Source organism: Castor canadensis, chromosome 1, assembly GCF_047511655.1.
Source record: "Castor canadensis chromosome 1, mCasCan1.hap1v2, whole genome shotgun sequence".
Classification (NCBI taxonomy): domain Eukaryota; kingdom Metazoa; phylum Chordata; class Mammalia; order Rodentia; family Castoridae; genus Castor; species Castor canadensis.
The window spans coordinates 162,457,790-162,485,506 of NC_133386.1; the positions used below are offsets into that span (position 1 = coordinate 162,457,790).

The window sequence follows — 27,717 nt, forward strand, 5'->3', positions numbered from 1 at the left end:
TGGGTGCTTGTTATTAAATCTTTGGAAATTAGAAAAAGGAAACCCACAGTGACACATAAAATACTCTGCCTCCCAATACCAATTATCTGAGTTAATTACTCTTATCATCTTGATGAATTTGTCAGATGTCTCCGTGATGAGTCTCACCTGAGGAAAACGACTCCTTCAGGTGCATGAACTTGGGCTACCAGCTTTAGCACCATTGACAGTAGCTAGTAGGAACAGGCTGGAATCAAAGGAAGATCAGAGACATTTCCAAAACCCAGAAGCAGCAGACTTCTTTAACGATCCCAGACCGCTTTGTGGTTGGCATTTTCTGCTTAAGAAGCTGGCGATGGCACCATGGGCTCAGGGTACAATTCCGGACCTGCTGATGGCTGCGCTGCTTCCCTCCGCATCAGGCAAGTCATTATGCATTTCTAATTAGAACGATATTTTAATCCTACTGTCCATAGAGTGAGCGACACCTGCCTAGGATTCTAAGAGTCTCTGTCTTTCCCAGTGAATGGCCTCACCTCCTACGGAGTAAACCAGTTGGCTTATTGGCAGATTAGCTTCCTCATGCCTCCGCCCCTCCTTCACTATCCTCGGTAAAAGCGGGAATAAATGATCAGCAGCCCACCGGGGCTCACCGAGTGACCAGAGCGCAGCCGGGTGACCCGCGCGCGCGGCGATAGCAGGACACCCTGCCCTCCTCCCTTCCTGCGCCGCCTCCAGCGCGAGTGACCACGCGCCCTCTGCGCTAGCTAAGGAGCCGCGTCGCTGAACAATCCCGGGCAGGGCTCGCCTCGCCGGTGACATCACTCTTGAAGATACTCCCCAGTTCCTGCCTTCCTGAAGCGTTCATTCGTGTGTAGGTCTCCGTCTGTTGGTCACTGAAGAGAGCTCATTGCTTCCTGGGGACAGAGCCGGGCACTGAGGAGCGACAGGACCCAGAGAAGGCAAGAGAGCAAGGCTGCAAGGGAAGGAGGACCCCGGCAGGCGACAATATGAAATTCACTCCAGCGCACTACTTGCTGCCTCTTCTGCCAGCGCTAGTCCTCAGTACCAGGTGAGTCCAGGAGAGTGAGTGACCTGAGCCACGGGAGGCTGCCAAGGCGAGGTTGGTACTACTGAGGGTCATCAATGAGAACCAAGGGCGCGTTAGCTGTTTGCATCCCTCGCCTAAGTAATATGATAGCTGTGTGTTGCTGGCTCTGAAATCCTTCAGGAAAAGCATATCTATTTTCTAGTTATCTCAGCCTCTTTGAGAAAGTCTGTAAGATTACTCCTAGTAAGACACCAAGAGGTTCGTTTCCGAGGAAAAAGAAGACACCCCCCACCCAGTTCTAGTAGTAGTTAACAGAAACCACGCAGTAATATGACAAAATAAAGAAAGGCAATAGGGAGAGGAGAGGAAGAGAATTGTCACCAGGCACTATCTTTATATTGGAACAGTTTTAATAGTTAAATCGCTCTCACTCAGTGTGACTGATTTTAATGTTCCGGGTTGCAGAGAAAGCAGAAAATACTGGGAGACACTAAGATTTGTGCAAAAGTTCCTGGACTCCTGAAAGGGCTTGTTTTGACATCTTAGATAGGCTTAGTGATAGTTGTTTTCATTTGGCTGTCCTGTGGTCAGGTCTAATTAAAGAGCAGAGAAGGTGACTAAAAGTTAGAAGACACTCTCAGAGTGCTGATGAACAGATCCTAGTAAGGAACAAGTAAGTACTGTACTCCCATCACTGGCCATAGAGGGGACTTTAAGCCTCAGCACAGAGGAGCTATTTTTAGTGGAGATTTAAAATGCAGCGACTGAGAGGAGTTTTCTGACTCTCTACTGTTCTTCAAGTCCCAAAGTTGATGATGGGTTCTCTTTCTTCTTCCACAAGCACAACACAAGGGTGGACTGTTTCATTGCCCAGGACTGAGTCTTTATTCGTCATGCCCTTCGCATCATATTGGCAGCAACCACTTTCCCTTGGCTACTATAAAATGAAATAAGCCACACAGGATGAGGATTCTTTCAAATATGCATGAATAGAAACACTACCTGATTGTGTATCTGTTGGAAAACAAAGGAAGAACCTAGAATTTTATCTAATTCTGAAATAAAGAGGGATGGAGAACATTCATTACTCTTAAAATTTAAGATGATAAAATTCTTGATTTCATTTATAGTCTTCACTTCTTTCAGGCCTGTGTAACCTAACTTTCCTTTTTATGTATAGACTGTTTCATTTAGTCCCAGAAAGTGATGAACTTAGTTTTTCCTTACACACAAAGCCCAGATGACTTTTCCAGACTAAAATATGACTTGAGTTTCATTTCCCCTAAGGTTTGCTTATTACTTCAATTCATGAAATGCACAGGTTTTTTAAAGAAAACCACTTAACTTCCTAGGATTAGCATAACTTATTCCAAATACAAAGCTTATTTCAGTACCTGTGGTTAGCTCTAAAGAAACTAATGCAAATAACGTATCCTAGGCATTCTCTGAATTCTTTCCATTAACGCTTATGTTCTGCTTTAATAATTACTTGTGGAGTCTTCTAGAGAAATGAAATTTCCCACGTTTGTACACTTAGGTAGATGCCAGTCAACATATTCCTAAAATAGAAAATATTTAAGCTATGGAAACCAAGCCTACAGTGATTTTTAAAGAGTAAAAAATCTCTAGGGTTCTGAGTGTACATTTGCTTTTTAAAGCTCTCAAAGTTTGCATCTTCCAAAGTTTTAATGTTAGTTATATAACATAGTGCCAATGGCCCATCGTCTTTCCCTCTCACAAAAATGTTAATTCCCATGAAGATAAATGTCTTCAATAAAAGTTCTCTTTGGATATGATACTTCTGCAAAATTAATTGTATGTAAACAGTGTGACATGTCCTTAAATTTTACAAAACAGACTCTGCTGAGTTAAAAAGTAAATTTTTTTCATAATTAGTAATACCTGTTATTGTTATTACTCAGTACCAATTCACTTTAATGGATATCCATAGTATTTTGTGGCAATCAATGTAATCACGGGGAACAAATTTGAAAGAGAATATGATGCTATCAATATGTCACTTTGCTAGAAAAGAATATGTTATAAAGATCTCTAACAGAAGGTTATTCTCTCTGCAATATTTAACGATTCATATAGGCATATGGCTCATATGCAGGTTAGAACCCAAACTGAACAGCTTTGTGAGAACAGGTGAGCTTCTTGTCCTGCTGGGAAAAACTGTATAGCTCTGTAATGGCCACCTGTGACAGTCAGTTTTCCAGCCAAAGACTTCTGTTAACTTAGTTTCTTAGTCAGTGGTCCTTTATGTGCAGCAAATGACATTTCCCTTGTTGAGACGATGCTGAATGCATTCACAGAGTGTAGAAAGGTTTTCCTATAGCCTTTGTGTAATGTCACTTGTTTTTGGCTATCACCTTTCTTTTAAAGTGTGGGGAATGGGGAGCTGAGAAAATTGATGCAAAAATATATTTGTCTCATCAAATCCTGTCTCAGACTATAGCTCCTACATACTTTGCTATTTTCTTCCCAATAGGGCTAAAGATCATTTCTGGTTTAAAGTAAGCAGTGATTTCACTGAAGCAAGTGCTACAGTAATGATAGGAAAGACAGTCACTATATAACACTCTAGCTACAAGGTTGACAATGCTGAGAAAATCCTGCTTTTAAGTAGAAATTTTTGAATAACTCTTTCAGTTTGTTTCTCTTTCCTACCTTTTCTGTAGCAATGTTAGACATGGAAGCAGAAATTTCCATGTCAGAAATTTCATCTGGTGAAATATGTCAATGCCCTCAACATCATAGTTTCTTTATTTGTCCTGAAAGAAAGTGAAATGTTCATATTCAACAATAAGCAAGCGTTTTTCTCTATTTTTCTGGTAAGCCCCATGGAATCAAAAAGAACTCTAATTTCCTGTAATACTGTCTCTCTTGTTTAGAAAGTACATATAAATTCAAAAAGTTCAAGTTAATGGTTTGAATAATGTGGCTAATATAAAGATCCATTTAACCTGCGCACAGTTAAATGTGGCCAAAGAAAGCAAACACATGTGTAGGTTTAATAGCTTCAGAGTAGAATGACTGTACTTTTTAAATAGCCTCATTCTGTAGAAGTATTAAATTGCTATTCCAAGGCAGCCAGTAATTCACTTCAGAAAGTAATGTGGGTTTTCAGAAGAATGGTGGGGTGAAAAAATCTTTAGAATTTCTTGGTGGAAAGGGATTCATGGAATGCTGGAGAAGGCTTGTGCTTTAGTCTGCTGACTCTGTTCCTTTATGCTATGCCTATACTACTCCTGATGCCTTTGGATTGATAAATTTTAAATGACTTAATAAGGAGAAAGATATGCCAGGGAGGAGAGGTCTACTGACTTCTGGTAGTTTTCTATCAAGCAAGAACTTTGAGCAGATAGAGGGTTATAGTCCTCCCAACAGGAGTCAACTTAGAGGTCTCTCCTAGGCCCTGTGATTAGCAGTCACACTACATGTTTACTTCAGAATCTATATTTAGATGGTAATATATATTGAGGATTCCCCAGGATCCTATTTATTCTGTGCCTTACTCTAACCTCAGTATCAAGTTGAGGTGTACGATAAAAGAAAGGATAAAAATCACAACAAACTCACAATAAATTCACACATAATACATTTTAAAGGAAATTTTATCAATTCAAGGAATATAAGGAATAGCTGATGTAGGGAACAGTATTATCTTAACTTTCCTAAAATAGTCTGAACTATGTGGGATTTTCCCACAATTTCTGCACAAAGTGTGTCTGCCTGCATGTTCTTTTATTCTACCCCTATGTACCTTTATTTGTCGTAACAATTGTATCCTTCTGTGTAAATGGATTAGAGATAGGTCCTTCAAAGAAAACATAAAACCTCTGCTCTATGGTTTGACTTCTGAAGCTTCAACTTGTCATACCATCCTATTCCAATTACAATCTTGAAAATGATTTATTTGGGGATTATCTTTGTGGGTTTATTTTCTCTATGATTAGTGATAGGAATACCCTAAATATTTATACATTGACTGTGCAATTGTCTCAAATCAAAGTCCATGAAATTAAAAGGAAGAATTTGACCTTCTAACAAGAAAGAAAAAATCACTGAAACTACAGAGGAGTATGTATTTTCTCATGTGTGTTTTGTGGCATTGTTTTGTGTGTGTGTGTGTGTAACTGTTCTTGAGTGATTTCTAAGTTACCTAGTTGAATAGAAGTTCCTTACAACTATATTTTCTTGTCTGCAAAATTTAGAAACAGAAACTATCTGTACTTACATTTATCACTTGAGAGTTGCTTGGGATATTTTCATTATCACAAAATAAGTGTTCCTGAAATCAGTCAGTTGCTACAGGACAACAAAATAGTTTTAGTTTCAACCATTTACCCCCATAACTACTCTTGTACACACATGATTGCATAAGACAAAATTAAATAAGTAGCAACAATAGTTCTACACACAGTTCTAAGTATGAATCAGGAGAGAGTAAATATTGCCAACTAAGGAGTATCAGTGTAATTTCTTTCCAGAAACAATGAGATGAATGTTACTTGCAATCATTTGCAATGTCAGAAACTACTTGCAAACTATATGATGTTATATTATAAATTACTTATCTTCTTTATACAAGTTTCTCATGTCGGAAATAACACTACTCATGGAACCTATCTGACAAAGTTGTTGCACAGGCAGAATGACTTAATTTATGAAAATAGTTTAATATATTCTTTGAAAAACAATAAGTACTCAGCAGGGGTTAAACTGTGCAGTTATTTCTAAACTACAATTACCATTTTCATGAAATCTTTGTATCAGTGATTGATCTGGACATAGAAGAATAAAGAAAATACTTGCATAGAAGTCAATTGAATGACACCAAATTAAAAAGAAACACACTCATCCTAAGTAACAAATAGGCAGGGAACAGAGGAAGCAGGATGTTTAATGAAAGTGTCTTGGTAGCTTGGCTACTTCTTCTAAATATTGTTTTGATGTCAGGCTGCCTATGCAGTTCCATGCACTTGGGTGAAAGTTAGAGATATTTATTTTAATCACATGGAAGGTGATTTAGCACGAAAGTGTATATTTAGCTACTTGTGTTCCTGTTACAAATGTAATTGCATTTACACTGTATAAATCATAATATGAAATCAAAGCCATGAGCTCAGGTGTCAATGAATGAATAAAAAAGGATGTTTTCTAGCTCTATAGGTAGAAAAGATTCAACTGTCTTTCACTTTGTGCCCTACTTGTTCATTAGTTTGTCAATTGTTAGCTATCTCTAAAAGGTATAAGCCCCTAGAATATTAAAGGAAGAAGATATAACATAGAGACATTTTTTCTACTACACAAAATAATTTGAAAACTACTCATATAGAAGATGTACAATGATTACATATGTTACAACTCATAATTCCAAAGGACAGTTTAATTTTTAAAACCCAAAGCATAACCATTAATGAGTTTCCACAATTAGGCACAATTTACTTCTCAAAGAACACACAGATGGTGGTTCTTACTGACCTTTCATTTCTCTTATTACCTGATATTTCCCATGCCATTGAGATCTAGTCTCAATTAGTTTGCATATTCGTTATCAACACTCTTCAGAGTTATGCCATAAAATTCTGATCATTACATTAAAAAATCTCCCTTTTCCATAGATTTCTGAGTGTGGGGACGTGTGCTAACAACAACATATCAACTAAGTGGGCCTTTTAACAGGGTGTGATTGGGGGCTAAGAGGAAATAAAAGGTACGGATAGTGCAACATCTGCATCAAACAAAAAGGACATGCTTAATAAGACTTGTGAGAACTTTGCTTCATGAGTATGCAAGGCACAGAAATTTTGAAAGTAAACTATTTCACTCATTCACAAGCTGAAGGTCAACTGAGTAATCAGTGTGTGCTGAGAACACCTTCATAAACACCAGGGGACGTCATTGTACCATGGGTGGCGATTGCATCCCAGTTATGTCTAACTTGTTTGCTGTTGCTTTAGAGTGTTTTAATCCCTTCAAGTGTACTTTAAAGAGTCTACTATTGAGGAACATGCTATGAAACAAGGTTGTGTTCTTGTCCAAAGGCCTATATTTTACAAGGGAAAAAACTGAGGCTCAGGGTATTTGAAAATTATCTAAGGCCACAGAGGAAAAGCAAAACTTTTGTCCAATCCCCTTTCTCATCTATTATGTGACTTCATACTGTGGGACATCTCATATGTTATCAGGAAATATGTGGCTACATACCGGCCATGTTTCCAGATCTATTCAGTTATTGTGAAGTATAACGTAGCTTTAAAACAAATTCTCTGACTACATGTAATCATGACAGAGCAATAAGCTACAGATAAAGGGAATTAGAGCAATAAAGAGATTCACACCATTTTCACCCTCTATTCAGCTGACTTTTGAAATGAGCTGGCCTAAAAAATATTGTAGGTCATTTTTAATTTTTAAAACCCAAAGCAGAACCATTAATGAGTTTCCACAATTAGGCACAATTTACTTCTCAAAGGACACACAGATGGTAGTTCTTATTTTTCATTTCTCTTGTTACGTGATATTTCCCATGACATTAAGATCTATTTGTTGAAACTATTTCACATAAAGGTAGTTGCCAGACAATTGATCATATATTGCTCATGTGTTAAGTCTCTGCTAAAACTGTATGGCATTGTTCAATGAATAGCTACTTTGTATCTGTAAAGATGAGTTCTTAAATACACTGAGATCCAGCTTCAATGTAAGATGATATTACATTTTGTTTGACAATTTTCTATACTTTCGTCAAAGTTTACATATGGTTCATGCTTGCAAAGCATATTTAGGGAGCAGTGACGGTATGTCATCCTACCTGCACACCCACAAACTTTTGCCTTTTGATAGGTTTCTCAATCATGCTAAGACTTAGATTTCTCATCTATAAACTGGAAACTAATGATATCTAAAATTTGGATGATTAGAGTTGAAGAGAACCTACTTAAGTTGTATTTGAGTGTGTGGCAGATAACTGTACCATGTGGGCCCTCAGAATATGTTAAGATGGGTTAGCTATTATTATACTTCGATTATAATTCAGTATGTTGATTTTCTATAGTATACCTCAAACAAGAACTTCAATAATTTTATTAAAAATCAAGATCTTAAATTAATTTAAAGAATCTAAACTGGTATAGTCCAAATTATGAACTTATGGTTTAATTTAGATTAATATTTTGCTCAGCAGAAAGGAACGGAGAATGCCTTTCATAAAGATGTGAGACATTATTGATTTGCATGGCAGAATACGTTTTAGAGAGTACCTAAAGAGAAAATGCTGTACTCAATTATAATCCTTGTTGATAATAAATAATTGAAGGTAATGGACATTTTCTCTTTCATCTTCATTTCTTCTTTTCATTTATCCTTCTCTTGCTTAGAAAACAATGGGACTAAAAGTGTGTAATGACTTGGTGCCTTTCTAAACTAGTCTTGGCAAGTAGTCTTACATTAGTAAGGCTAATGCAGATTCTTTCCAGGTCTTCTATGAGGATGTGACTTCTGGTGATTTCACCCTATCAGGAAGATTCTGAGAATTTGTAACTTCCTGCCTTTCAGACTTTGCTTAAAACATACTCCTAGCATCTAGAAACATTTACTTGTAAGTATCTGATTAATGGCATGGAGGACGGAGTAGGAAAGTAGAAGTCACCTAAGATGTTTGGCCCTTTACATGGGTGTAAATATTAAAATTAGAAAGTCAAACTGAGACTTAGAATTACATGAATTTTAAAATGTCAGCTTATATCTCTTTTCCACATTTTTCTGGTCATTGAAAAGGTGATAACACTGCCTCTCTCATAAAGTTTTCAAGAGGATTAATTAAGTTAATGTGTATAAACAATAATGTCCAGCTCAAAGAAACAACTTGATATATTGGCATTCTTATTATCTGATTAAAAGGATTTGACTGCTTTTACCCCACCAAAGTATACTTACATTTTAGGATAATCTTAAATAGTGTTCATCTCACGTAGGTAGAGATAGGCAATTCAGAAATGCTGTAGAAGATATTTTGAACCATGTGTCTTTTCTCTTTTATTAAAAATGAACAAATGAATACTAGCAGTATATTTCCTTCAAGATCACATGCATAATTTGGGGCCAATTCTCTATCATCCAAACCATTTACCCTTAGGAACACTAATTCAAACGCTTGTATTATCCCCAAGAGGGAAAAAAAAAAAAAAAGAAAACATTATCACCCAATCCACTTAAGACTCTGAAAGCTCAAATTTGTGTTGGTAAAATGGCTGAAATTGAAAAATAGTTATTAAATTATATGTTATTATAATGTCATATTAATGTTTTTTTAGAGGAGCTGGAGAGGTAAAAGGAAATGGGAAAACTACCACACTAGAGATCTTTAAATGCTATGTACGTGAAAAGAGATGTTGAATGGTGAGAAAATTTCCAGTCAATAGTCTTCCTGAGTTTAAAAAAACAGATATAAATTCCTTGTTGCTAATGCTTGCAGTTATTTACTACTGATCTTTGCAGTAAATTAAGCCTTTAACATTGGCAGGAAAGTGGGAGAAATCTCTGCATCATAAAAGAAACAAGAAAATGTATGAAAAATTAAAGTGACATGTTGGCAAAAGGCAGATATGGTTGAAGAGGCTTTATGTTGTTGAGAGCATGTAGTCTTTTTTCTAGTGCCACAGAGAAAATTGTCATCTCATTCAACAAAAAAAAGAAGTTCACATAAAGATGTGGGAAACATCTTTTTTCTGAAACTATTGTTTAGAACATATTGAAATATGTTGAATCTTTTTTGTGTGTTCTATGTATATCTTTATTTCAATTGGTCCTTTTATAAAATTGTAACTTACAGATCCAGCCAATATTTCTGAAAATGTGATAGCTACTTTCCTGCTGGCACTTAAGCCTTGTGTCTTAACATATTATATTTGAACATATTTTATCACTGGGGAGATCTGAGTTTTGAACATATTAAATGGCTAGCTCCTGTACATGCTAAATTTAAAATATCCTTAAAATAAATCAAAGAAACATCGGTTGGAAGAGCAGACAAATTGACGCTTTTATTACAAGTATAAATTTTGCCATCCAATTTCATTATTCCTCCATAGAAAATCTGTATGACCTCAGATGAGTGTTTCTCAAAATACACTTCTCACTGCATATGACTGAGAATATCCTGGGTGTTTCTTAACAGATTCCTGTTCCTATGCTACACCGATTAGATTCACTGAGGGAAGGGACAGTGACTTTTTATCTTAATGTGAAATTCCAGTGCTTCCTTTGTGTATAAAAGTTTGGAAACCAAAAACCAAGTATTTGAGTCTGGAACTCTTCAACCTTTTTGTAATTTACTCAGTGGTGACTCGCCTCTAATGTCAGGAGGATGGGAAATTGGTAATGTTTGGCAAAAATCACATCATTTTCACATGCATGTAAATATACTTAATGAGAGTATCTCATCTTGAATCAACTGCATTTATCAGTCAAGTTAGATGAAAATTGCTCTTTGTCTCATGTACCTTTCTGCAATGGACAGAAAAAAGTTTCAAATAAATTAAATGATATAAAGCTATTTTACATGTATTCATCAAGAGCATATTCTACCTAGAAAATATATGAGAGGGATGTGAAATCCCTTAGATGCACTCAAAAGAATTCAAACTAAATTCACCTCACTCCAACATTCTTCACTCCAAGTTCTATAATAAAGTGGCTGTAAAAATCCAAGACCTTAATAAGAGGCCATAGAAATGCTTGTCGTTTTCTACTTGCAGCAGGAAATCTGAATTTTCAGACCATGTAGAAGTAACATTTAGCCAGGTAAAAATAAAAGCATTGTTCATCTCCTCCTTCTTTAGTGGCAATGGGTTTTCATGGTGTGGAAAACAGTTCCTGCAGATGAATTTTCTGCATGAAATAGTAAGTAAAACTGTGTTGGCTATATTTCCTTACTGTTCCTCCTCTTAGAAGTACAAGTTGTTTCTCCTGGAGTTAAAAAAATAAAAAGAAAGAGAATCAAGAGACAATAAGTAATAGCAATTGTGTATGTTAACTTCCTTTAAGCAAGTTAATCTTCACAATAAATTTGTGAGGTAGTTACTGATGGTGCCACCATTTATAGATATGCAAACTAAAACCCATGGGAAGAGATTACTTATCCAAAGTTATAAACTGGTCAGTTGTGGGGACAAACTATGTTCAAACTCCAAGTAGCACTGCAGCCCAAGTTCATAAGGTACTGCAGCGCCTCCTAGTGAGTAAAGTAAAGCACTGGACTGACTTTAAATTCTTGTTGGTTTTATTTGGGAGTTCTAATTTTTTATTATATTTTATTTTTCCCTTTATTGTTGTGCTGGGTGGGGGTACATTGTGGCATTGACAAAAGTTGTTAAAATGTATCAAATATATCATACTTGAAATATGATATGTTTCAAGCTCCACAGCTCTCCTTTATCCCTCCCCCCGTTCCTGGAATATTTTCAACAGGTAACATTTTTGCATTTACATACATGTGCACACATTTTTTTGCACCATATTCACTATCTTACCCCCTTTCCCCACCACCTCTTCCCTCCCACTGCTATCAACCCTCCCACCCCCTGCAGGGCTTGTTCTACCCTCCTGTTCTCTCCAATTTTTGATTTTGTAGAAGAAAAAAGAAAAGAAGAAAAAAATGACATTTTCACATGTTTGAGATAAAGGTATGGAGTTCTAGTTTTATTTGTATATTCTTCTTCAAGTGAATAATTAGCTGAAAATGTATACACATTGAGGAAAGATGTTAAAATGTAACTTCCTTTTATATAACTCTCTCTTAGATATCAACTCAACAGAACAGAAAATCCTTTAAAGTTGTAACACAAACATTTATCTTATGTTGGTTCTATTGTTAAAGAAAAATAATCATGTATTACTAAAGAATTTTCTTCATGGGTGTGGGGTGTTTTCAGAAACATGCCAATAAACTGCCATGTTCTATTGACTGGCTGCAGATGTCTTCCTAATGTTAAATGTGGCGTTGCAGAAGAGTATGTAGGAAGCAGGCTGACCTTTGTTTAAATTGCTGCTCAGCAACTTCTGCTCGTGTGATTCTAGTTAGCTATCTCTACTGCTGAATCTCAAACTTTATTTTTTTAAATAATTTATAACAGTAGCTAAAGGTTATTACTTTTTTTTCTATGTGTAATAATTATCTTATGAATTTCTCTATGGCTACTATGTTCAGTGCTTTTCAATATTTTACTCAGGTCAGTCCTTTATGGATTAGGATATTAAAAATTAGAGAAGTTAATAAACTTAAGTTCACAGAGTTAATAGAGGACAGAACTGGAGTTTGAACCTTTGATTTAATGGGCGTAAGTCTCAAGGTTGAAATTCTGAGATAGTAACAGTTAAGGTTAAATTTTTCAGTGTCCAGGCATTTAAGAAGTAACTTAGAAACAAAGGCGCTGTTGGGAACCACATGCAGACTGGTGGGAAGAGGGCCTGTGTCATCTACACTCGTGGATGCTTAAATCAAACAAGGGTTCAATGCTTATGCCCCTTGAAGGGCATGAGGTCCCTCAAGGCACTCCATATGGTAGGTAGTGTCACCTTTTGTTTTACAGATGTGGAAAGTAACTCATCATTTAAACTTAGTCTGTTTCAAGAATTTGAGCACTTTAAAACAAACAGCAATAGTCCTAACACCCAGATTTCCCTTAGAAAGCTTAAGTGCTGCTATTTAACTGGAGCTGCAGTTCTGTTGTGAGTCAGAAGATGGCACTGTGAAGTACTATAGTCATAGTGCTGGTCTAGATTTAACCCATTTATAAACTGACACATTAATATCAAGGGATATTTAGAAAAAGTTTGACTCCAAGGTAAAATAATTGACATAGAGGCCTATGTGTATTCATATACAAGCATATGTATGCACATAATATATACCGTATACAGCATACATAATTATGTTATATAATATCTAAAAATTTAAAACAGTTGTTTTCCAGCTTTGTTAGAACTCATCCTTGAAAATAAGCTGTATTTGTTAACGTGCTACTTTTAGGTTAATTCTACCAATCACTACAGTGTGTCTACTTTCCTTCCTAAAGGGATTGGTCGCATTTCCTCACATGCTTTTTTGCTCAATTAAAGATAGCCTTAAAGGGGAGTGTGCATCATATGAGAGAGTCATAATATCTGGTATTTTTATAATGTTTTAATTTAAATTCTCATATATGCTCTTCCACATTTATATCATCTTGTATAGAAACTAGTAATAACTTCATTTTATGGAATAGGAGACTGTTAGTAATGATAGCTTTATGACCCAAAACCAGGGCTTTGGGCTTCTCTTTCTCTACATGAATGTTGTAAGAGTCAAAAATATTGAAATACAGTCATAACATATGCATGTGGAAACATATACATGCATACACATATAATTGGTTGGAATGTAGTTGCTTTGGTACCTAGACAGTTGAAGCAAAAAGGAAGCAGACTTTCTTGATGGCTAGCACCTGTGCCTTAAAGGAAGCAGCAAAGAGCAAAGTGTTTTGCTAAGTGCAATCTGGATTTAAACCATGTTGATTCCCTGTTTTCATATTTGAAAGGTGAATCAAAGGCTGCCATCCTGGCAGAATTAAAGGAGGTGGTGCCTGCAATGCATGACATGTTTTCTCAAATGTGGCTTTGTTCTTTTTTTTTTTTTCTGTTCATTCATAAGTTGATGTGAGTAGTACCTGCTTGTAAGTCTTGCCACATTAATTGGTTAATGTTCAGATTTTTTAAATAATATGTTAACAGAACTTTCAGCAAGATACAACTATATTTTTCTCTCACAAAGCCAATAAAAGAACTAGAAAATTTAGGGTTGATTGATTCTCCATGGTTGGGAATTAGGTAAACAGGGCTGCACTATAACATTCATGGTCCTGAGATAATTTACAGCCATCAATCCTTCTTCTACCAAGTGTATGTATACATACAGATGGTCCTTGGCTTGATTCATTGGTCCATTTATGATATTTCACCACTCCAATTGGTGCCAGAGGAAAACACACTCAGTAGAAACTGTCCTTTCCTATACATTAACAGAGGTTAATGGTGAGTACCCACTAATCGTGTTTTTCACTTTCAGTACACTATTTATAAATTACCTGAGATATTCAGCATACATTAGTATAAATTAGGTTTTGTGTAGGATGATTTTTTTCCCAACTATAGCTTAAATAAAATGTTCTGAGAATATTTAAGGTAGACTAGGCAAAGCTTAATGTTCAGCAGATTAGTGTATTAAATGGATTTTCAGATTATGCCATTTTCATTTTTGATGGGTTTGTCAGTGGATGACCCCATTATACGTCAAGGAGTAGCCTATAAGTGTTTATGTATGTGTGTACATATATGTATGTAATGTATAAATATGTATATACATGTTTTAATGACTGTATTGACATAAAAATAAATATCATAATATATATACACATCAACCTACAAGTTTATTTTTTTCTAATTGTAGAAGAAATGTTAAAACACTTGTGGACCCATAAAAGTCTTCTTCTATGAGAAAAGAAAAGTACAAGGACCAAGAGTTATTGCAGAATGTAGGGTGATTGAAATCTGAAAAAAAGATACTGCTGGTAATAGAATAATGGCAGTATAAACCTTAAGAACCTTCTTAGAATTTTAATATTTCAGATCTCAGTGTATCTTTAATTTCTACTATAAGCTATTACTTTGTGAATGTATAAAATGAGGTTTTTAGGTGTTGTAGGTTTATAGATCAACAAAAGTGGTAAGATTATTTAATAGTATTACCACCTAAAGAAAAAAAATAAAAGCAAATAGAACAATGTTCACATTACTTTCTTTATTACCAATCCAGCATCAGCCTTTCATAAAAATTGGGAGAACTTCGTGACAATCATGAGCTTATGTACACAAAGTAAAGTTTATAGGAAAAATTATGAATGGATAATTATGGTAGTTATCATTTCAAATATGTTAACAGTCAATTAACACAAATGTAAAAATTAAAGAAACAATAATAACTTCTCATTGTTACTTGCTTCCTTTCTCAAAAAATTCAACATTAACATTTTGAGAATCAAAATGGATCTTTTGCTTTCTGGTTCTATTTTTTTCTGTGTATCACATAGTTTAACTTCCAGTTTTTATGTTTCTTTACTAATATTGTTATGATTTTTTAAAAAGTTGATGGTGATAATTTTTTTTGACAAATGGCATAGCATTCTTTCAAATGGATACCAGCTAATTCTATAAACTTCCTTTAAAAATAAAAGAATTAAAATTATATGTGTGGCATGCCAAACAGCCAAGAAGGAAGTGGCATTTGCCTACTTCAAGATTCACAAAATTTCTCATTATCTCAGCTAAAAATATCTATGCAGGAAAGAAAATGGACAGAATCATAAAGTGGTTAGTCTTCACCTGTTGGTAATCATTAGCACTCTTCAAAATTATTCTTACAAGCGATGTAGCAAGTAAAAGAAAAAAAATGAAACCTTTCCTGAGTCAACAATCATCATGTCTTAAAGTATTTGCATTTATGAACAAATATAAGTTTATCAATAGCCACTTTAAAATTATGTTGATATTTTGACTGCTCTTAAAATAATGAAAAAGAGTTCATATTATTATTATTTTGTATATGCTGAATATCTGTACAAACAGGACCCATATACTTTTGCTTGTGGCAATTTCCTGCCTCTCATTCTTTATAGCTATAGTAAGTGTCATGGCCAGGAGTTGAGTCCCAGACTCTGATTCTAAAGTCTACAGTGAACAATGGAAGATCAGTCAATTAATTCCATTAGTATCAAGCAAAGGCTAAATTCTGGGTAGAAATAAGTGAAATGCTTTTTCAGGGAATTATCAGCTTTTGTCTCCCTGTGACCTTTCAGAGGCTGAATGTAAACAGTGTTTATCCCAAAGAAGTGATGAAAAGGTGATAGGCTGGGAAAATAAGAGTTGCCAAACAGAATGCTAAGTGGAGAGCAAGTAAGAATGGAGCTGATCTAGTGTATTGATGTCTGAAAGTATGGTGCTTTCTGAAAATAGAGTCAAGATTCCCCAGCTATGTTTTATAACAACAAGCTCATCAGGCTGAGAAATAAAAGCGTATCTATGGAAGCATATCTATGTTTTAAACATGAGTGGTGAGCACAATGCCATCAGTAGACATAGGTGGTAAATCACTGGCAGTAAGCAAGTGTCTGGATCAGTGGCAGGGAAATCATCCACTGAATGCTCAGTAACCTTTTTGTTTTTTAATTTTTTTTACTTCTTTTTTCTGGAAATAAAAATGACATATAAGATAAGCTAGCTGAAAAAGAAACGGAGAGATGCAAAAAGGAAGGGAGGGAAAGAGTGGAGACAGAGACAGAGAGAGAGAGACAAAGACAGAGAAAAAGGGAAACTGATTTCTCATTCACGGTGTGAAACCAACTGTATACTAGAATAAGAGAAATGGTGTATTAGTCTGTTCTGGATTATTATAACAAAATATCTGAGAGTAGATGTATTTTTTTAAAAAAGGTTTACTTTCCTCATAATTTTTCTTCATAATTTACTTTCCTCATAAATTCAAGATTGGGGAGGTGCATGGCTTTAGCCACTGGTGAAGTCTAACTGTGGAGGACAACATGGCAGGAGCAGGAGCAAAAAGGCCATCATGTTGCAAAACAAGAAGTCAGAGATTGGGGACAGGAGAAGGCTTCTCCTTTTATAACAATCCTCTTGCAAGAATTAACCTATGTGTCATTTATTCTCTTTTTAGGGCAGCCTTTTCTACTAGGCCTCACCTCTTAAAGTTCCATACCATGTCTACACTGTCAAACTGAGGACTAAGAGTTAGTGTAGTATTTTATTATAGCTTTAAGTCAGAGGTCCCTAAGAAGAAAGTAAATGATCTATTATTAGCAAGATCAAAATTGTGTTGAACAATCACAGTTATTGAAACTTTATTGCTGGTTTGATCTCTGGGTTCATGCAACTGACCAGGGCTGGAAGTTGAGTAGAGATGGAACCATACGCTGTGCCTGGTATGAGGTAAGAGGATGGAGGTAGATATCTCTCCTTGGAGGCCACAGGATCCATAACACATTCTCTTATTACACAGAAATGTAAGATCCTGAGCCCAAAGACCATTAGCTATGAATGACCCTTTTGTGTACCAGGAAGAAGAATAACTTGGGTATTGGTTGGTTAGAGCAAATAAATAAATTAATATAGTCAAATAATAAATAAGATCAGACAGTATTTACTAAAAACCTGATATAGGTTAGAAAATATCCCAAGAAACAATGTTACATTTCTGAGATCCCAGTTGCACAGGAAATAGAAAAGGTGACCAACAGGGAAGAGGAAAATTCATACCTCTGAGAAAGGTGGAAAGAGTTATGAAAGGTATCACAGAAGTAAATGATTTTTTTATAGGTTTCAAAACTAAGAGTTTTCAGCAAAGATTTTTGCTTGAGAAAAGAAGTCTCAGGAAGAGAATAGTAATGTGTAAAGGCATTAAGATGAAATAATAACATGATAATAGTCTGCCTAGTATTCAATGACTAATGTGACTAAGGTAGCAGCAGCAGAGCCTCAAGTGAGTAAGGTGTGTCACCAGGGTGGTGCTGTTGGGACTCCAGAGTCCCCCTGGGACTGGCTGAAGCTAGTTTCCTGCATGGACCACTTTCTTTTTTGAAAGTGAAGCCATTCATCCCTGGTACATCACATTGCTAAAGGAAAGCTTCATCTAGGAAAGCTGACTTAAAGCAGAGGCTGATATTCCTGGCTCTGAATTCCAACTGTCCCTGTTACTAGTTATATGATCTTGGGTGGATTATTGAAAATAACTAATGTAAGACTTCTGTTTAGTTGAACTAGGAAAATCACCAGTCTTCAACTGAAGATTAACAAATAACAGGTTCAAAAAAATCTGGCACTTACACTTGCCTAATATATGCCACTTTTATTTACTATATTAAATTATAAAAATGAATGCAAAGCATAAAACTTCCTATGGAATATGTGTGTATGAAAAGTCTTATTTTACGGATAAGAAATTATATGACCATTCAGGATCAAAAACTATGATACAATATATATTGCACAGTCCCCTGTGTAGCTTTCTTCTAAGTTTGAGAATTTCTTGTTGTCCTATCATTTTACTCTCTTAATCATTCCTGATATAAATATAGTGCGTTTTCTTTCTCATATTTTCTATGATCTATAATGAATTGCACACATGAAATTCTGTTTGAGAAAGGGAGTAACCTGTCTAAGAAATTATTACTAAAATTTAAGAATACAGCATATAAGTATTATCTTTTTATTAAAACTTCATCAGATTTTTAAAAATTTTTTTATCTACTTTTTCTCATATATCTTAAACAATGACTCCAAAAACATGAACTGCTTCAGTGAGGGCATCACTCACATTGAGGGCATCACTCACATTACTGATTTGCTTTAATTTATTTGAGAAAATATCCCATAGTTTACTTTCAAAAAGTCCATTTAAGAAGTTGAATTTATCAGATGATTTAAAATAATTAAATGAGAATTAAGTCTTGATGTAATTAAAAATGGCAATGTTGCTACCCAATGCTATTTTCATGTCATGTCTAAAGAACATTTCCTTCTGTGTCTAATGTGTGTGTTTATAAGAGGACTTCTCACAATATTGAAGTTCTGCCTTTTTATCACTGAGAAAATAATTGGCTCTCTCATAAAATAACAATTCCTTTGATTTTTAAAATGACATACTGCAGGGAATGTCTTTGAACATATGTTCATTACTTAGTGTGAATATCAGTTAACAAAATAAGAATACCATAGGGGAAATGATTTTTCGAGATAGAGGAGCTAAATCTTCACCTTTTCATCTGTATTAATAAAAATTCCTTCCTTCTTTCTTTCCTTCCTTCCTTCCTTCCTTCCTTCCTTCCTTCCTTCCTTCCTTCCTTCCTTCCTTCTTTCCTTCCTTCCTTCTTTCCTTCCTTTTGTGGGACTGGTTTTGAACTCAGGATCTTGTGTTTGCTGGGTAGGTACTCAATCACGTGAGCAAAGATGTGTCCCCAACCCTTTTCTATTTTAGTTAGTTTTGGATAAGTTCTCATGTTGTTGCCCAGTGCTAACCTCAGATACTGTCCTGTGTATGGCCTCCTGCCTAGTTGGAACCTCAGGTGAATGCCACTATGCATAGTTTATTGGTTGAGATGCAGTCTCACTGACTTTTTGCCCAAGATTGCCTAAAACTGTGATCCTTCTCATACCTGCCTCTCCAGGGGGTGAAAATACAGATGTTGCCCACCAATCAAGGTAGCTCACCCCTGTATTCTTATTTATTAACTCAAATAAGAATAGAGAAAAGCTTATTAGTAGTTTTGATAATTTAACTTACTTAAAACTTAGCTAGTTTGATAGATTTGCTTAAGCTAATCAGCTAATTAATTGTATAATTGAATTGTAAACTCAGTGCTTTCTGAACAGACCAGAAATTATTTTGAAGAAAAATTTGATATACCTATTTTCCTCTTGTAACATTCTGTAGTTATGGTTTTTATGAACACATAATATATAGATGTCTGAAGATTTCCTGTTCATAGAAGTTTAAAGAAAAATGTCTGCTGTACCCTTGAAACAAATTTAGGAGAAAATCTGAAACAAAATATTAAAGGATATGTTTATTATCTTTAGTATAATTTTGAGAATATTCATTGGGTTATATCATAAGAGTGGCTTTTTATTCACTTTCCTTGCAAGTGTGAGGCCCTGAATTCAAACTTACAAACTGCCAAAAAATAAAAACTAAGAAAAAGGAATATACACATGGTGCCATCTCTTTTCTGGGGCCTTCCTTCATATTTTGGTTATAGTTGTTCTTCAGACTGTCAGGGATGTATTTAAGGACTGTTTGGATGTCTCCTCAAACACTCCCCAGTATATTTTGAATGAGCTTTGAGTTTGAAAGGGTCTTGTATTTTATTGGGAAATGTAATCTGCCCTCTAGGATGACCTTTAGAAATTAGAAGTAAGTTTATGGAGAAAAAGTTTTAAATGAAAGGTTCTTTCAGTGAAGCTTTTTGTTTTTATGTATTTATAATTCATCGTGCTGAAATGTATTAAGAAGGAAGTATGAGATTTCCAGAATTGGAATTAGGTTGTGAGTACATTAGAAAATTATCCTTATTACTTCTCTCTCTAAACTATCTCTGTGAAAAGTGTTTGGGATAGAGGTTTTGTATTTATCTCAGATACAGTTTCAGTGAAGCAGGTCTGCATATAGAGTGGAATTTGTGGTCCTCCCACATCTGACTTCCATTTGGATTTCATTTATTTATTATGTTTCATGTGTGGAATTGTACTTTAGATTTTAGGAAACTACTGTTATGTCAATGCAATTAACAATTCTAGTAGCAATAAGCATTTTCTAACAAAAGAATAAAATACAAAATAGCTTTGCCTTTTATATCAAAAAAGAAGTCCATGTTTCAGTGTCTTTAGTAACATAATTATCAAGAATTTTGTAATTCAGATGATCATTAGACATGATGTTATTGACCACACATGACTACAATAGATCTTTACTCTTCTCTATTAACTCACAACAGCAGCAACTGAACAATCATGTATAAATGCTCTATTTATTACCTGATTGACTTAGTTTCATTAACTTTCTTAGCTTATTATCTGATTTAAGAAGCTAAATAGCTATGTGACTTTAAAGTACCCTAACAATACAATCCCCCATATTTACAATCTTTAATTTTGGAGAATTTGAATGAGTGGCTTTTCAAAAATGGCCTGAGTACTCCTAAAGGGGAAAATCTGGTGGAAAGATAGGTGTCAGAATGTAATAGAATTACAACCAATAGAATTAAATAAATAACACTTTATAAAAGGTTGCTATCTTCTGCAAACTCATTAGTGTATGACCAAAAGGAAATGTTTGCAAATGAAATTGTTATCAACAGGAAGGGAAGGCTGAATTGAAAATGATTCACTCCAATATTTATGACTATGATTACATTTGAACAATGTTTTCTAGTTCTCCCTGCCATAGAAATCAGGTCTTACTTCTGATTTTCTGCCCAGAAGAAACACACATTTAATAAAATTCATAAAACTTCCTTGCTCAGAAGAATGTTTGTAAACTTTAATTTCATTAAATTGCTGAACAATAGTTAAAAAAAACTTTTACCAATGTAGAGGGAATTAGAAATTTTGGCCTGTCTCTCACTCACATTTTCTTCTTAGTAGATTAATCATTCAGTTTTAGAAGAAAAAGGATATACTGAAGCTGAAACCAGCATAAATTCCACTTATGTAAAAATTGATATATGAGTGAGAATAGGTTTAGAAAACCTTAATACTCCAGGTAGAGAGTAGGCATAGCAGTGAAGCACCAGAAACTTAATGTTTGTTGGTAGAAGCAGGCTCATTATTTACCGGTACAAGAAAGGACTCCCTCTGTAGAGAGAATAGCAAAAATATTGTTATTACTGCAAACACCAGATATAGGAATACAAACAGTTGTGTTCACTATATCCTTGGCTACTGTTTACTTTTACCATGCACTAGCTACGTTTCTGTCTGTATCTTGTAAAACAGGACAACTGACATGTAACAAGTAATATGAAATGGGTTGATAACTTAGAAATAGGCAGCAAATATAAAAAGTCTTGGATTTGTGAGCAGGTTCCCTAAGGCTCAAGTCAGCTGGTCAGAGCAAATGGCATCTTGACTGTGTAGACATCAAGATTAGCTTGCATCTAAACTGAAGGACTCCAACCTCTCCTCCCTCTTTCCTCTGGGAAGACTGGGCAGTACTTTGAAGGACATTCTTTGATCCAGGGAGAAAGGAACAAAGCCTGGGATGTCCTGGCCAATTTTTTACTAACTTGTGATATTGTATTCCTTAGGAAGGACAAGAACAATATCAGTATTGTTTCAGGCAGTAGCACCTTATCTCAGGATATTGCATTTATAGCACATTCTATAGTTACTGTTGAAAACTCTGAGCAAGAAAGGGAGGACAATTATGTCAGGCCAAGGCCACCAACAGAAATGCCTGCTGTCAGCACATCCATAAATGAATCAAATCAGTAGAGAGAGTAAGTCATATTGCTTAAGCTTGAAGAAAGCTGAAATATAAGCTAAAGATACAGTATCATCGAGAAAGAGAACTAAAAATGTAATAGTACTAGATACTAAAATTTCATAGTCACTGTCTTTTCTCCTCTACCGGAAAATAATCATGGTGTCCCAATTATTATCAGATCAAAATAAGAGTGTCAGTAGGATTCTCTGTTATTATCTTTTATTGTTTTTTTTTCTTTAAATAACTTCAGTGGTCTTATCATTATACTAAACTCTTCACATTTATTTTTTATTTTCTTAAATTTACAGCATAATTTTTAAGCTCACTTTCACTTTAGAGATTAAGTAACTGAAGCATGGGGGAAGGTAGGCATTTGCATAAGTCTTGCAGTTGATCATTGCTGCAGGTAGATTTAGACAGAGAAGCCCAGGCTCTTTACCACAATCCTTATGAGTTTTAATTAGCAGTGAGAAAGTGGGACATACTGAGAAATGAGTCATTCAAGACACAATGTGACTTAATTAACCATCCATTTATGTGGAGAATGTCTGAGTAGTACCTGGTTATTCCCATTGAATTTCTGCCTATGCTAGTGAAAACTATTCCTTTCTTTTTGTCCCAATAATTAATATGTTATTCTGAATAATTAATGTGCATTCTTAGCTATAGTCATATATATTTCAACCCGTCCTTTTATTTAAGTAGTCAGGTTTGCAATCAGGTACTCACACTTGCGAGGCAGGTGCTCTACCACTAGAGGCAAACCTCCAGCCCCCATCCCTACTCCCCACCTTTCTTTTGCTTGTAGTTAGTTTTAGATAAGATATTGTGCTTATTTCATATGTCAGTCATATAATAATACTTCTGTATATGCCTTCCATGTATTTGGGATTTTAGATGTACCACCATGCCCAGTTTATTTGATGAAATAGGAAATCCCCAATTTTACCTTCATCTAGCTTTGAACTGTGATCCTCCTGATCTCTTCCCCCTGAGTAGCTAGAATTAGAGCTATGAATCATCACTGTGTCCCTCTACCCACCTTGATATTATACATTGGTCATTTTGAAGAAAAGTTCTATATGTTCCCCCCATGTATTTATGTATTCATTTATCATCACTCACAAAAGCTACTAGTCTTCCTATGAGTGGACTCAATTAACCTCACCCTAATGTAGCCCTGCTTACCTCTTCTTTGGGACAAAATATCATCATCTCCTTTATATTTACTTTGTTATGGCACTCATCATCAGAACCAGGAAATCATCCACTGAACTCAAACCCCAATGGCATTGATTTTTCCCAGGTAACCTTTGAAGTCTTATTTAAAATGAATAGTCTTGAAGTAATATGTTATAAAGTAATATGTTGTAAAATTTGTCTCTAGTAGTAAATAATTATTTTTTCAGAATCCACAAATTCCATTTCATACAATCAAAATATTCTCTCAGAATAGATTTTGTCAACCTGCATCCCACAGAAATCAAACCTTAAAGTTACCCAGACTTGATTTGTTTTGAGTAGTTGGAGCTATATGCCAATAATGATCTTTTCCTCCAAAGTTTGATAATTTGTCTTCCAAACGAAATGTATTAATACATTTTTGACAAAATGTATCTAATTTTGCTTGAGTATCAGTTAGGATAATGGCTTGATATTTGACATTCCTCAAGGCTCTCCAGAGAAAATGAACTCTGTGTGTGTGTGTGTGTGTGTAGGAACACACAAGCACATGCATGCATGTATGAGAGATTTACTATCAGCGTTCGCTGTCATGGTTTTGGAGGCCATGTAGTTCTACAATCGGCCATCTGCAAACTGGAGAATGAGGAATGTCATTGTTGTAACTAAATCTGATTCCAAAGGCTTAAGAATTGTAGGACAGCTACATCCAGGATTGAATTCAAAAGCCAGAGAACCAGCATTGTCAATATTCAAACACAGGGGGAGATGTGATCACATTCATTTGAGAGAGTGAATTTGTGACTTTTATCTTTTGGTTCTCTGTTGCCTTATTTCTTTTGCCATATTAGAAATTGAACTCAAGGCCTTTGTCTACCACTCGAGCTCTCTACCACTTTAGCAAAGCTCTCAGTCTTCTACATTTTGTTCTGTCTAAGCCTTAAGGGATTGAATGGTGCCCACTACACTGAGGATTAAATTTATCAATTCAAGTGCTAATCTCTTCTAGATACATTCTTCAGTGCACACTGAGAAATCATGTTTAGCCAGTTATCTGGGTATCCTTTAGAAGAGGCAAATTGACACGTTCAAGTAACCACCATGTATGCTAACCCTAATGACTAATGCAATTAACTTTTCCCTGAAGTCTTCTGAATAGTAAAGCACTTGTCATAGCTGCAGAATTATAAATCTCATACACAGTGTAATGTCATATGTGCTGGCCTACCACAAGACATAGCTTCCTCTCTTAGAGCACAGTAAGAATCTCTTGAGCATTAGTGGGAAATATAAAACAAACAAATGTATTAGCATAAGGGTTTATAGAACATTTAAATCTAAATAATCCATATGTGCCTACCCAGGATAAAGAAAACACCATCTTTAGTGAAATACATTTGGAAAACGAATAAATAATATTAAGCCAACTTTTGCTTTCTATCATGGATTTCAAAGCTTTTGGGCAAAAACATTGATTTAATAGATATCATTATATATCTTTTTGTTTCTAAGTTTCTCCTAAGAGTTTGTAGGATATACTAGTTTTCTCTCCTAAAAAATATTTGACATAGAGGTTACCTATATATTTTTTTAGTTTAGTGAACCATAGTTTGCTGTTCATGCTTTAGCTTCACAGATGTGTTGGGTATAACTCCTGCATTCTAAGGACATATAACCCAGAAGGATATATTATTTTCCTGTACAAATCTCCAATAAAAGCAAAAGTAGACCATCTAATAGATATATGCGTTTAAGGTATTATGGAAATAACAAAAAGCAAGTTTACATTCTGCTATGACAAAGGAAGAGAAAGGACTATTTTTTTCCCATTTTTATTAGGATATATTCATTGTACAAGGGGGATTCAAGAATGCAAACAGCTTTGTATTCTATAGATCACCCCCCCATCATCTCCTCCGGAAATCCCTTTCCTGTCCCACTCAAAGCAGTTGCAAGAGGTTTTATTGTTCTATTTTGTATATGTATATGAAGCCCATCAACCTGAAAAGACTAGTTTAAAAAGTTCTAATCAAATCTTTGAGCATACATCTAAATGTTTGTTGTTAAAGTTGTGTTATATTATTGAATACATTCTTCTCACAGACTGCAGGAATTTTGGGTCATAAAACTGATATACAATTTGAGGTTACAGCAAACATGATACCAAGAATTCTAGGGTTGCAATCAAATCAAGAGTGTAGTGATGCTGACTCAGTATAAAAAATGATTAGCTCTAGAAAGAAGTAGGACAATGTGAACGGTATAAAATATGTTTGTATTTGCCTAACTATATGTTTCTTTGTGCAAATACATCTGTGAATAGGCACTGCAGTTTAGTATATCCTTTTAAACAAACAGAGTGTCTTATAGCAATGTATTTGTAGATGATACCAGAATAATAAAAAGAAGCTAATCTAAAATCTCTGGGGCAATGTTTTTTAAGGAGAAAAAAAATAAGCATCACATTTCAAGGTTCCCTTAAGAAAGGAAAACTTGGACATGAAATTGATGATATATAGTATACCTACTTTATGAGTCAATTCATCATTGCCCACCTTACTTTTCATGGAGTAATGAGACAACTTTCATAGAAGTCACCACACTTAGTTTAATTAAGAGGAAATGTATCTGGAACTACAAGTTCAATAATTGTGGTTCCAGTGAAGCATGTAACAATGAGGGAGCAGCTGCTTTGCAATTCAAAGCAGATGGTGCCTTTCTATTTCCTTTCAGGTTTCCCTTTTCTAAATGGCACATCCATTGAATACCAGATAAGCTATGACTTTGAGAATTCTAACATGGCATATTATTTATGGAAGAATCATGCTAGAAATGTTTTGTAGTTTGCAAGCATGTTTCCTTTGACCACTGATTTATAACCAAATACTGGAAATACTTTTATTTTTCACTAAAATGCAAGAATGTAAACACTGAAGACCAACCTGGGTTTAGTAGCTTAATAGTAGGCATAATTTGACAGGAAGTTTTTTCTTAAAGCTAAAAATAGCTGACTTTAATAAGAGTGCACATTAGCTCAGGAGGGTCATTAAGAAATTATGGTAGAACTCCATAGAAACAACTGTTCACTCCTGGTGCTTTCACAGTAGGGCTTATCTTCTTTAATGTCCATGCCTTTAAACTCATACAAAACTTTAAGTACCTTGTGTCAGAAGATGGGGAATTTGCCAAAAATGTTGACACAATTTTGTGAAACTAATTCTAAAAGTCACCTGTTTTTCAAGTCTCTGTCTTAGATTGAGGAGATTTTCATTCTATTTCCTCAAAAAAGTATTTAATTTATATAATTATACAATGCACATAAGTACAGCCTGGAGCCCAAGTGCATCTCTAAGCAAGTATTGGATTGATGACCAAAGCAGAAGATCCTTAGTCTGAATGTCCTTTAAAACAAGATTTTATTTTATTTTAAAGACATTCAATATTTATGCCTTGAAGCCATAAATGAAGACATGTGAAAATATGTAATCTTTCTACTTTCCAATTTTTACACTCAAAAGAAGACTTTTCTGGTACACACACACACTCACACTCACACACACACACACACACACACACACACACACACACACACACTATTATTCCCTACCTTTTTTCCTTGACTCGTATAATAGTCTTAATGTGAAAACTTTCCTTCAAATCACTATCTACCTATTCATATTTCATATTTCAACATCCATTTCATCTCACAGTCCCTAAGAAATTTTCCTTAACAAGTTATAAGCCTTCCCAGACTGCTTTATATCAACTTGTGGCTATATAGGAAGAATCCTTCTGGAGTACGCTTTTATGATATTCTGTCTTATAATTGTGTTTGAAATTAAGAAATGTGTTTTTTGTATTTATGGCCTTCTAAATTAGGCTTTGATAGTTCAAGTTCTGCTGAAAACTGAGGTTCAAATAAGTAACTTTTTATTTAAAGCAAAATTTAATTTCCAAAGGAAAACTGGTTTTTCTTTTCCTATAGCATTAAAGACAATGTAGAAGATATAAGAAAGAACAAAGGAAAAAATCATATATTTCATTATACCTTTAACATTTTATATAATTTTTATATACCAGTGATGATATATAGTGAGCTTTAATGGTGTTAGATGAATAAGTTAATTCATGTTGAATCATTTAAAAATCAGTCATTTAAAAAATTAATGCACAATATCTTAATTCATTAGTCTGTACATTATAGATATTGGTAATGACTCATTTTGTCAAGTAACATGTTGAAATTGACTACTTAGATATATATTAAGATCCTGATAACCAGTAATCACAGGTAAATGAGCCATACTAGAATACATTGTTTCTTTAATTGTGGTTCTACCTAATCTCTTTGAATTGGTAAAGATTGAGTGGACTTGACTTTTATTACAGGTCTGCACCATTACTTTGT

At 34.8% G+C, this 27,717-nt stretch overlaps 1 protein-coding gene across 2 annotated transcripts in view; it reads left to right on the forward strand.

Moving 5' to 3' along the window:
- Nucleotides 1-423: 423 nt before the first annotated feature.
- The window catches only part of Luzp2 (leucine zipper protein 2), a 469,710-nt gene continuing 442,416 nt past the window's right edge, over nt 424-27,717 (forward strand). Inside the window, exon 1 of one of the 2 annotated variants that reach the window (XM_074043008.1) lies at nt 424-1,051. In XM_074043008.1, the coding sequence (XP_073899109.1) occupies nt 990-1,051 (62 nt within the window). In that variant the 5' untranslated portion in view covers nt 424-989. The remainder of the gene's footprint in view (nt 1,052-27,717) is intronic. The other variant, XM_074043011.1, reaches the window with a different exon arrangement.